This window comes from Monopterus albus, unplaced genomic scaffold (genome assembly GCF_001952655.1).
Source record: "Monopterus albus unplaced genomic scaffold, M_albus_1.0 scaffold362.1, whole genome shotgun sequence".
NCBI classification, from domain to species: domain Eukaryota; kingdom Metazoa; phylum Chordata; class Actinopteri; order Synbranchiformes; family Synbranchidae; genus Monopterus; species Monopterus albus.
The window spans coordinates 458,980-470,299 of record NW_018128242.1 but is presented as its reverse complement, the minus strand read 5'-3'; the positions used below and the strand labels follow the sequence as shown (position 1 = coordinate 470,299).

Here is an 11,320-nt window from a genome sequence, read left to right as displayed (position 1 = left end):
ATTAGCTGACTAGATTGGGACACAGGGAGCCTACAATGTTGAACTTTGTCATGATATTCTAATTTTGTGAAATACTGGATTTGGGTTTTTTTTGTCTTTAATCCATAATCATCAAAATTGAAACAAATAAAGGCTTGAAATATTTCACTTTGTGTGTAGTGAACTAATATAACATACAAGTTTCACTTTTTGAAACAAATTATTGAGATAAATGGACTTTTCCTCGATATTCTAATTTTTTGGCACATACCTGTATATCAACCTTTCAGTGGGTAAATGTTAACACAGTGACTGAGTGTGTGGTGTTTGACTGCAAGCTGGAGTCAGACTTCCTGAGTGCGTACAATGAGGTATAATGATGTACCTGCTAAACTATCCAAGTCCTCCAGGATCCTACCAAACCTGAGAAGAGACAGAAGACGAGTTACGTGGCAGGTGTGAGTCTTCATCTGCCTCAACTGTGTGTGCGTGCTCTCGTTTAAATCTACAGTATGTAACTTTTTCAAATATTTCTGTGGAGAGGTGCTGTCAAAGCCTCCTGTGACCCAGACTCACTGAGCAGCACTGGCAGCAGTGCAGAGGTATTTGCTTCTAAAGGTTTTGAGCGGGACTGACCTCTGACCAAGCAGAGATTTTCAGTTATTTGTCTGATCAGACAGTTTGGTTGCACTCTCATTTCTTGTAATTTCATATGAACAAATATCTGAAGAGCCAAGCAGAGCATAGCAGGTTGTGGTAGAGCGGAACAGGAAGAGGGAGCACTGGGCGGAGCAGAGTGGCTTGATGTGGGGTTTCATGCTAGCGCTACATTAAGTAATACACTGGAGCTTAAACAGTACACGTTGGTATTTGCGCATGTGTTTTTACCTGACAGTATTGTGGAAGGTCAGGTATTTTTCTCTGAGCTGTGGCTCAGAGCCAAGTGGCAGGTAGACCTCCACATAGCTGTCCTTCATCCTCTTGCCTGGAAGATCGCTTTGAGACTTTGCCAGCATGGAGGACAGTGCAACACGCTCCGCCAAGGCCTGCTGGTGGTCACTGTGGACAAGAATTACAGAATATATTACTAATTTTAACGGTGCATTAACTAAGATTTGTTTGCAAAGTATAAATGGCTCTGTACCTCCAGTTAGTGGAAACTCCCACGATTTCTCTCAGCCTGTTCCGCACTGAAAAACACAGAAGAAACAATCAGACCTATTTGAGGTGAAAACACCAAAGGTTAAAGGCTGCAGGTTTCAAAAAGTCTCTGTCAGAGCAGTGTTTGACTGAAGCTGTGTAACAGATAAAGATACTGTCTCACTTTTGTTTTTCCAGCTGCAGCCTTGGAGTGTGTGCTGCAATGCCACCACATCTCATAAACCTTCAGCAACCACATTTAAATTTACCACTCTTACAAAGTGGAGCAATCTGAAAACATTTGAACTGGTTTTGGCCTGAAGGCTGCAGCTGCTGGATGCACAAACAATGAGACAATATAAAAACTGATAGAAGAAGCAGTCAGTGGAGAAACCTGTCATGTGGGGAACAGCTGTTACAAAACACTGAAACAGAGAATGAAGAAAAAAGATTAAAAGGTGCCACCGGCTGGGAAGGTTTTCTCAGGATCACCGAGAATAAAATCCACATGTACTGAAAAGCAGAACAGGTGCATGATCAAAGTCGCTGTACATGAAACAAGGTGTGCTTCAGGTAAAAGAGAACCGATGGTGAGTTAGCATGGAAATATACAGGAAGAATGAACGTGCACTCAGAGCAAAGTAGAAGAGAATGACTAAAAGGACTAGAGAGACTGGGTTTACCGACACACACCGTTGGAAACGTGTAAAGGTGGTTTTCCTGTAGAGAAACAACAATCATTAAAAAGGTTCAGGGTCAAAGGTCAGGGGATGAACAAGGGGAGAACCAGTGAATTTAGGACAAACAACATGGAATATGTCACCATGTCAGATCACATTTGATTCTCTTGATGTGTGTTTGCAGGTCATTTAAAAGTTACAAGGTCAGCAAAATCTTTGGTCCAGTAGCAAAAGAGAAAACTTCCAAGTCGTGTTTGCAGGCAGAAAACTGTCCAAGCATGAGACATGTGTGTACAACAGATCTATGTTTAACAGAAAGCATGGTCTTACCCTCAGCCATGTCTGGCACCCTGCCCTGCTTCAACACTGGCCCTGTGCAGAGCAGTCTGGTCGTCAGCGATGGCACCGAGCGCAGCAGCAGGAACCTGAGGACAGAACAAAGAAAAAAACCCCATGACATTAAGACCGACTGGTCGCTGGGTCTTAAAAGTACAAAGGAACAGCACCAAATCTGAATTTCCCACAAACCCAATTCCTTTAAGTCTAAAGTGGCATCTTCAGATGTTTTGTTTTGTCTCACCAACAGTTTAAAATCCAAAAATATTCAGAAAAAAAGCACCAAATCTTCACAACTGACAAGTTGAAACCAGTACATTTTTACAATTAAAAAACGACTTACAGTAAAACTGTAACAAATAAATAAATAAATATGCTTCACGTTTGGAAAATTATTTGGTGGTGATTAAAACACGTGGAATAGTTGATGAATACGCTAATATGTTCCCCTGACAGTGCATAAAACATAACTTTCAACAGGTAAAAGTGTCGCTATTGTTGATCCTGGTCTTGGTGTCGGATCAAAAACCTAATGTTGTGACACCCCCTGCTGTATACATGGACATGACACACCCTCTATGTGAATGTATAGCCTACATTAAACCCCTACCCTACTGTGCAAACAGAAGACTAGGACAAATCACTAGTACTTATGTTGCATAGCGCTGCTAGCCTTAAACATGCTAACAGTTAGCTTTACAAGAACAGAATTTTGAACCACGTTTTTAACACACTGACCTCGGTAAAAGCATTGTAGAGTCTGGGTAGGGAGAGCTAAATGTTCGAGGTAAATAAAGTACGTGAGCTGGTTAAACAAGAAGGGAAATGCCAGGTCTTTTTTACAGGGCACTGCAGGTCCAGTGCCAGACAGGGAGGAGTCCGCCTTGGGAATCAAGCCACGCCCACTGACTGATGACACAAGACCCTCCGTTTCTGTACAGTAGATTTGAAGCCCTCAGTACAACCTGTCAGGCACGGCAAACGGTTAGCTTCAGGAGTATTCTGTGCTAAGGGATGCCTGTTTCCCCATAGATATATTTTCCCAGACCATAATCTGGACCGTGCCTTGTCCATATATCTAATCGTTCGTGTCTAATGGAACTTAACCTGACTACACCCACAGACGTAATCCTGCACGTACCGTGCGTACATTTTAAATGATTTGCCCACGTTTTACGCCACTGTGTCTGGCAGTCATTGTAGGATAGAGAAATATAGTTACATGTCTATTATATCGCACACCCTGAGAGTGGATCATATCATTTCTACTCCTTAACGCAAGCCCTCCAGCTTGCAGCGAGTTACAGCAGCCACACAGACTTTACCTGCTGCCAGCGCCTGTACCATCACCGGGACGTGCACATTTATTTATTGCTCTTGAGACACATTCATGCTATTTTCTAGACTAATTATTAAGTGTTTCAGCTACATTGCCACTCTAAATATTCATATCACGACATAGCTGTTACCACTGGCGGAGTTTAAAAATATGAGTCCCACACATATTAAGCCCTAACGCTGTCCACGTTAGGACAATCAGAACTGATGCTTTAGAAAATGTTATTTAAACTTGCAATAAAACAGCAGCTGATTACACACTGTGTCATTGTTTTCAGGGGTACTGGACGTCAGTGTATTTATATACCTCTAAACTCTTCTCAATGTGTTACTGGAAGTTTCAACAAACCAAAACAAGCATCACTTCACCTAAAAACTAAATTGGCTAAAAGCAGATACAAATCAAACAGGACACTAGACAACCACTAGAAAACCAAACTTAAATCACATGGCTGCTCAAATTTGAGACTTGGTTAGGGGCCGTTTCACTGCTGTGCCCAGGGGACCGTCCTTAGTGTTAAATGGATCATTATGAAGCTGCAGAAACCCTGGAAAAAAAGGTAGACTAACTTCACCCTGAACGTTTTTCTGATCTTCTTTAATACATGTTTTTAAAGGGAGATAAAAAACCAAAACCTCTGTCACTTTTATTATTTTAATCTGCAACACATTGAACAACAAAATCCCTTTAAACATTACAAAATGAGCACCTGTGTCATTGGAGGAAAAAGTGGTCCTGGTTTGACAAGATCCGAGATAAGTTAATGCAGGCAGTTCAGATACGAGGAGGGCCAGGGAACGTTCGTCTTCCCTGAAATTCATCCATATAACCATCAAAAACCTCTTTCCTACACACAGACCAGTGTGCATTCAAATGCTGCCCAGCCCTCCAGTCACACACAGTCATGAACCTTTGAGAGCTGCAAAAGTCCAAACCTTGTCTCTGACTTCTGCAGCATCCGTGACAGAAACACCACAGTAACTGGTTCCAGTAAAAACCACTGCTGGGGGATAAATCACTGGTCTGCATGAGCACTGTCACACCCCAGGCAAATTCAAGATTGTGAGGAAAGCAGAAACATAGGAAGGCTCACCGGGATTAGCAATAAAGGTCTGTCATCTCAGACAAGTTCTATAAAAAGTTCAAAGGTTCCCACACATCCCAGTTTGAAAACTTCACACTTTTGAGTGACAAGATTGTGGTCAGGACAGGAAAATCCCCGGGTTGACTTTCCAAACATTTTCAAATGTGTAGGAACCTCACGAGTGAAGCACCAGGTTTCAGAGTTCCTGAATTCTCTCACCCATTGACTACAGACAACATGAGACATCCTGGGCCTCTGGAGTTTGTAATAAGTTACAGGGGGATCGAGAGCCCTGTCTCCGGCGCAGGAAGATGTGGGACAGAAAGAAAGAAAGGCTGGTATTGCTTCAAGTCTAAGTCTTTGAAAGCACAAGAATTCACATTACAACGCGAGTCCAAGTGTGATTGTTGGTACATGGAACAAGAGGAATGCTGTGTAAACTAAAGGTCATATCACACGGAGGAGGCAGTGCAGAAACGGGAGGTGGGCCAGGGGGTGGGGGGTCCCCATCGTGTTCTCATCAGGTCATCGAGTTCACCTCAGGGCTAAAACAATCAACAGACATTTTACAAATAAACATTGGCGCCGGCTGCTCCAGTGGAAGATCTTGCTGGTTTTGTTATAAATAAAAGGAAATTGGGAAATTCAGAAACTGTACTGGGCCCCCCCAACATTCTATAAACTAATCAGTCAACTGATTAATCAATGTTGTTACAAGTAGGCAAGATAGATAAAACCCTGTACAACTGTATAATACATTTTATATTGTGAAATCTTGAAATGTGACATTTTACTGGTTTGACAAAAAAAAAAAATCACTTAGTCTCCAGTTTTTGAGGTTAGAACTGCAGTGATGACATGACTGATCAGCAGCAATCTGAATAATCAATCAATGGCGTCAATAGTAGAACAGGAGGCATTTCTGTTTCATATCATTCCAAATTGAGTATTAACTGAAGAGATGGTTGAAGGTGTTACCACAAACTGTGATGGGCATTTCCAGTTTATCATTTTACAGACTTAATGATTAATGGGTCAATAACAATAAAAACGATTAGTAGCTGAAGCTTTGTCACTTTTCTTGCGCAGAGCTCTTTACCAGTTTAACAAAGCCAAATCGGGTTTAGACCAGTTCCCCGCGAAGGTTCACATTAAAATTGGGCTTCTTATAAACTGGATCCAACCCAGATCTCTTGAGCGTCATCACTACCTGCAGCATTGAACATTACTGCTGTTGCTTAAAAGATGATCCGTTGTGTCTTCGTGTTTATGTATGGGCTTTGTGAGCGCACACGTTTGCTTGCGTTTTAAATATACAAGCATTTTGTTTTATCATTAACTGATGTCCTCTTTTGTTGTGAAACACTTTTTAACCATGTTTTGGAAAGTGCTATAGAAATAAAGCTTATTATAAGCCCTGTTTAACTCCACAAGTCCTGATGGAGAACGGCTTGATGTGAACTAGAGGGAGTCAGTGTGAACACAGCGCAGCGCTGCTAAGGCATGCTGGGTACGCTTTAGACAGCAGAGCATCAGAGGACATAAAGCCATGACAGTGTGGGTTCGGTGGCGCTCGGTAAAAAGCAGCTGACATCTGTCGTAGTGCAGGTGTGCTGGTTTTCTTGTTGGCACCTGAGGCAGAGTCCACCTGAATCTGGTGAAACTCAACCTGAAGACTAACTGAATTCAATTTTGCTTTCTCTCAAATAAACGGAGTTGAACACGGGCCTGGACAGACATCGCAGCTGATTTATCACAGGTGAAAACTGGTGATATCTGGAAACATTCGTGTTTAATGTTCTATAATCAGCACAAGTTTATCAGCAACAATTCTGATCAGATTGTTTGTTGTGCTCAAATGTGAGGATCTGCACCTTTCCTGTGATTGACATCACCTGGGGGGACCTCATGGTTGACACATCACCATCTTCTGATACTAGATAGAAAACAAAAATAAGAAATGAATCACTAATGAAAATACTTGTTAGATGCAAAGTTTAAGTTTGGTTTTCAAAGATTTTTATTTAAATAAACTGCTGATTCCTCTCAAGTTATACAGTAATTAAATTTATTAATCTATTTATTTTCATTAGTGAATAATCCGTCAGTAGTTTTCTGTATCATTTGACTGTGAAACGTTGGGAAATAGACAAAAGACCACAAAAACTTCCTAAAGTTTGAGGCAATTACTTCAAATGCCCGAAATAATCAGTTTACAACATTATATGAACAGAGAAGAACAAAGTCTTTACTCGAATCCAGGAAAAAAAAAAAAAAAACTAATCAATGATCAAAATCGTTGCTGATAAACATAACTGAACCCTTTCAGCTCTGACTTGTTTGATGGCAGCAGGTGTTGATGTGCAACTCTGACAGTGCTGATGTTGTGCAACGCGGCTCTGTGGACAGACAGCAAGTCTGTGCTCTGGGGAGTGTGCGCCGAGTTCAGCAATACATGACCCACGTGTGGCAGCTCCGAGTCCAGTGGCTGGTGGACGACTTTGGTCTCAGAAGGTTGAGCTGAAAAGCCACTTTTAAACAGGTGTCGCTGGTTGGTCTCCTCCCGCTATAGAATACTTGATTGTAGTGATTAAAAAAAAAAAAAAAATTTAAACAAGCAAGAGTCCACTTGTCACTGATCTGCAGCTTCAGCTGAGGAAGAATACAAACCTCCCATCTCCCTCAAAAGATTTGATGAGAAGTACAAACCACATATGAAAAATAATTTTAAAAAACCAAAGTGGCAAATAAAGGCTTTAAACTCTAGATTCAAATACTCCCAGATTTCCTGAAGCTTTACAGCCTTGTGACAGGTTGCCTGGATTTCCTGAAGCGAAGGTGTGTTTGTATGTAAGGCCTGTGTGATGCTGATCCACAAGAGGTAGAAGTCAGGGAATCTCCATCTCTCGTTCGATGCCAACATACTTCAGAGCATCAGCCTGGCTGTACCTGGAAAACCAAGAATAAAAATATTATTTCCTTTTGCGACAGGGCAAGCATCTGTTCAGTCAGTCAGTCACCCTGTTCGCCCAACACAAAGAGCTAGATCTGGGCTGGTGCTTGCACCCATTCAGAATTGGTTCAACTTGCAAACCTAAGATCTGTTTTGCTTTTCCACAGGCTAGAGAGCCACGTTGCCATGTCACTGTATAGGTCTACCCTTTCCCAGCAACTTCTAGCTCACACTAGCACAGCAATGATAGACTACAGCAAAAAGGAAACCGTGCTTTAAAAACAAACCTGCCTAACATACTTTATACAAAGTCAGCCTTTTGTGAAGCCAAAGGTTAAGTGACATTGATAGCAACGTGAGAAAGTAGCATGCTAACCTTAGCTACTGTAGCTGGCGGTCAGGTAACATTACACCATCATTAGCCAAAAGCATAGCTACTGATTTCTTACAATGTTACAAACATATGACTGATGTGAGAAATTTTTTAGCTGTGCTCGCTTTAGTAATGTTAGCTGACCAATAGCTAGCCATCAACATAGCATTCATAAAATTAACTACTGGGTGTAGAGCAGCAAGTCGAGTCGGTGCAGCTCTGGAAGCAGATTCCCTGGACAAGAACTGGTTTGTTTAGCTGTCCGCTGTCCACCCCCCCCCAAAAAAACCCAATGGTTCAAGACTGGACACTGGCTCCGAACTGACGGAGGGAGGAAACATCATTCCTCCAACACCCTCACTGTACCCAACACACTTCATCGCCCTCATTAAGCCATTCGGTGACAAGAGCTATGACCATTTAGTTTACTGTTAGAAAGTCACGATGTTACTAAAAGACTCATCTGTGTGATTCAGAAGAGTCATATGACAGTTGCATCACTTTCTGTTCTTGGAGACACCGGTCAGTATTCTACTCCTTCCTTCTGACCTGTAGTCAAAGAACAGCTCCTCTCCAGTCTGAATGGCTCTCTTGGCAAAGATCCCGATCCTGTGATCCCCATTCACCATCATCACTATAGAGATGAGTTACAGATGAGTACATACAGATGAGTTGGCAAAGAGACACATTTACCACAAAGGCCATGCATGCTAGCATTTCAGCAACATCCTCATCCTCTGACCTTTTGCATAGCAGTTAGGATTGACAGAATGGTTCGCAAAGCGGATCTTGTTGCCTTTTCTTGTGGCATCGACAACAAAGTCTGTGGAGACAAAAAAACACTTTAAACTCATTTTGATGGTGTGTGGCAGAAGGTAATCTCATGTCTTACACAAAATCACAACAGTTCAAAGTCTGAACTTGAATGTTCAAAGCTCCAACATTACACTAAGCTCCAGTTCCTCCAAAATTAAAATCATTTTAATTCAACACAAAAGGTAAAATCCTGACCATGCTAGGTGGCTAATGCTACCAAAACAAACAGGTTAGCTTTAGATGCTAACACATCCAGAAGGAAGAACACCACATCTGAAACCAGTCCAAGTCCTCTGGCTGCTTTTAACCTTCTTCATGTCAAACATCCAAACCCATGTTAACCCTGGTTGTTGCTCTGATAGCTGAGAGACACCACTTCCTGTCCCACTGTCACTGGGGTTATCAGACCACGAGGAAAATCTTGGTTAATGCACAATTTAAAAACCCTGTAGAAAAGCCTTCAGTGTCCTTAAGACGTACATGTAGAACCAAACTCTGTGGAGATTGTGTGCATTTTACCATTGTTGAGATTGAAGAGGAAGCTGCACATGTATTTGTCATAGACCTTCCCTCTGCGGTCTGCTTCATCCTGAGAGATAATCTGCAAAGATGGTGGTCAAACAGATTACACATTTTACCCCACACGTACATTTTAAAGCCATGGGTGACAAAAAATTAAATAAATAAAAATCTACAGGAAGTAGTGCTTTAACATAATCCAGCTGACCCCTCTCTCTCTCACACACACACACACACACACACACACAGTGAAGTCCCACCTCTCCACAGTACTCGGAGATGAACTCGTTTTTCTGGACCGGCTCTTTGATGAAGATGCCCCAACCTGCCACGTCTGATGGGGCCAGCAGGAGGTGCTGAGAGATGGAGGGCAGGAGAGGGGTTTATAAAATATTAAAATGTGCTGTGTTAAATATTTGTTGATATCCAAAATATGTACAGGGATGAGCTTTGATTGCATTTTATAGAACCCAATTCTAGATCTACTCAAGTCCTTTTAAGTAGTTTGTTAGTTTTATATAAAAAGGTCACAGCTTTTAAATGAAAGCAGCATATTTTGGATGACTGACAGCTGTGGTTGGAGGCCTGATACTACAGCTCTACCTCTGGTTGCTACCACCCAGAATTTGGCTGCAAAATGCATCACAAAAGCAAGATGGGCATCCCCATACTGGCAATATTATGATTCACTTTTACACAGTTACAGAAAGTGGTGACGTGTCATCCATTTTTATACACAGCCTATGGTTTTGGTACAATGTCCACTTGCTGTGTTACCTTCTTGGCTCCTCTTTGGATGGAGCAGTTCTTGCAGGACACATTCTTGCTGTCCCAGTGGTCTGCAGCGCCACAGGTGAGGCAGAGGTCGGGGTCACACTCCCTCACTGCCAAGTAGCAGGGACACTGCTTGGTGTTACACTGGGCTTTGCACCGACAACCGGGGAAACGGTTCTGACCTGCAGCCACAAAGCAGAGCATCAAAGAGGAAATATATTAGACAATAGTAAAACTTATAGTGCAACATCTGCAAAAATGCATGCACAGCCGAAGATTTCAGTTTTATAAAGACAACAAGTGTTGAGTATTTTCACCAGATAAAATGGTTTTTTTTCCCCTGTATTTCCCGTGTGTGGGGTTCTTACACTCAGAGCTGCACTGGCAGAACTTCTCACAAAAGTTTTGAGCGGTGACGCAGGGACAGGAGGAGTCACAGGGCTGCCGCGGGTGGTCACATGGCTGGTAATTATACACGTGATTGGATGAGCCATCTGTAAGAGGATGCGGATCCCGGATGAGTTGTTTTCAAATCAGTCACCTGTATTTCACCAGGGTTCAACAGAGCTATTCATATGCTCAGTATCATCTTTGAATTCTTTCCTGATCAGTCAGCCAGACTAAATGTCACCAACAAAAAGTTGCCTGGGAGTTCACACACACACACACGTCACTGTCCTCAGGTTGATTTATAGACAGATCGTATCGTTTTCTCTCTACCTGTGTTTGTTTCCTGTGTCCACATTTGCGTTCTCTAATAGAATATATAAAAAAAACCCTGGTAACTGTGGAACTAAATCAGACTCTGTACCACATGGCCTTAGTCATTCGTTAATGATCTTTTCAGTGTTTACATGTACTTTTCATCATCACTAAACCAAAACAACTTCCCATTGGCTCCTTTCTTTGTGTCAACAGTAGAAAAGTCAGTCTAGACAACTCGCGCTCCTTTGCAAAAGAAAAAAATTTGGTGCCAGGCAATTCAGCTTTGAGTTAATCCAAAATGTATGAATTCCTAGAAGTTCTAGCTTTTAAACAAATGCTGATATTAGTGGGACTTGATCAGGAGAATGCTGCATCAACTACTGGATGGACTCAGAATCAATCCCCATGAATGTAGTCTTACTTTATCTTCTCATCTTACAACTCATTTCAAATTTATTTTTGATTTGAACTGAATCTGATACAAGTAGATATTTTTAATCGTATATCAATTAAACCATATACAGAATTGTGTCATGTAACGAGCATGACAGACTCAGTTCTTTAATTAAAACCTCTGACCTTTCTTCAGCTGGATCTTTCTGCAGTGTGTGGCCCACAGTCT

At 41.9% G+C, this 11,320-nt stretch overlaps 2 protein-coding genes across 3 annotated transcripts in view; both read right to left on the bottom strand.

Annotated features, from left to right (window-relative positions):
* LOC109951057 (acyl-coenzyme A thioesterase 9, mitochondrial) overlaps positions 1-3,668 on the bottom strand; it is a 10,986-nt gene extending 7,318 nt beyond the window's left edge. Inside the window, exons 1-6 of one of the 2 annotated variants that reach the window (XM_020585319.1) lie at positions 2,874-3,666; positions 2,130-2,224; positions 1,813-1,839; positions 1,124-1,169; positions 868-1,038; positions 365-402 (exon numbers count right to left, since the gene is read on the bottom strand). In XM_020585319.1, the coding sequence (XP_020440975.1) occupies positions 365-402; positions 868-1,038; positions 1,124-1,169; positions 1,813-1,839; positions 2,130-2,224; positions 2,874-2,887 (391 nt within the window). In that variant the 5' untranslated portion in view covers positions 2,888-3,666. Of the gene's footprint in view, positions 1-364; positions 403-867; positions 1,039-1,123; positions 1,170-1,812; positions 1,840-2,129; positions 2,225-2,873 lie in introns of both variants that reach the window. The other variant, XM_020585320.1, reaches the window with a different exon arrangement.
* A 3,482-nt stretch (positions 3,669-7,150) lies between these two features.
* The window catches only part of ezh2 (enhancer of zeste 2 polycomb repressive complex 2 subunit), an 11,938-nt gene continuing 7,768 nt past the window's right edge, over positions 7,151-11,320 (bottom strand). Inside the window, 8 exon segments of the mRNA XM_020585318.1 lie at positions 7,151-7,507; positions 8,434-8,518; positions 8,627-8,707; positions 9,220-9,301; positions 9,480-9,575; positions 9,997-10,175; positions 10,362-10,487; positions 11,278-11,320. The exon segment at positions 11,278-11,320 is cut by the window's right edge and continues 69 nt beyond it. Coding sequence (XP_020440974.1) covers positions 7,447-7,507; positions 8,434-8,518; positions 8,627-8,707; positions 9,220-9,301; positions 9,480-9,575; positions 9,997-10,175; positions 10,362-10,487; positions 11,278-11,320 — 753 coding nt within the window. The 3' untranslated portion in view covers positions 7,151-7,446.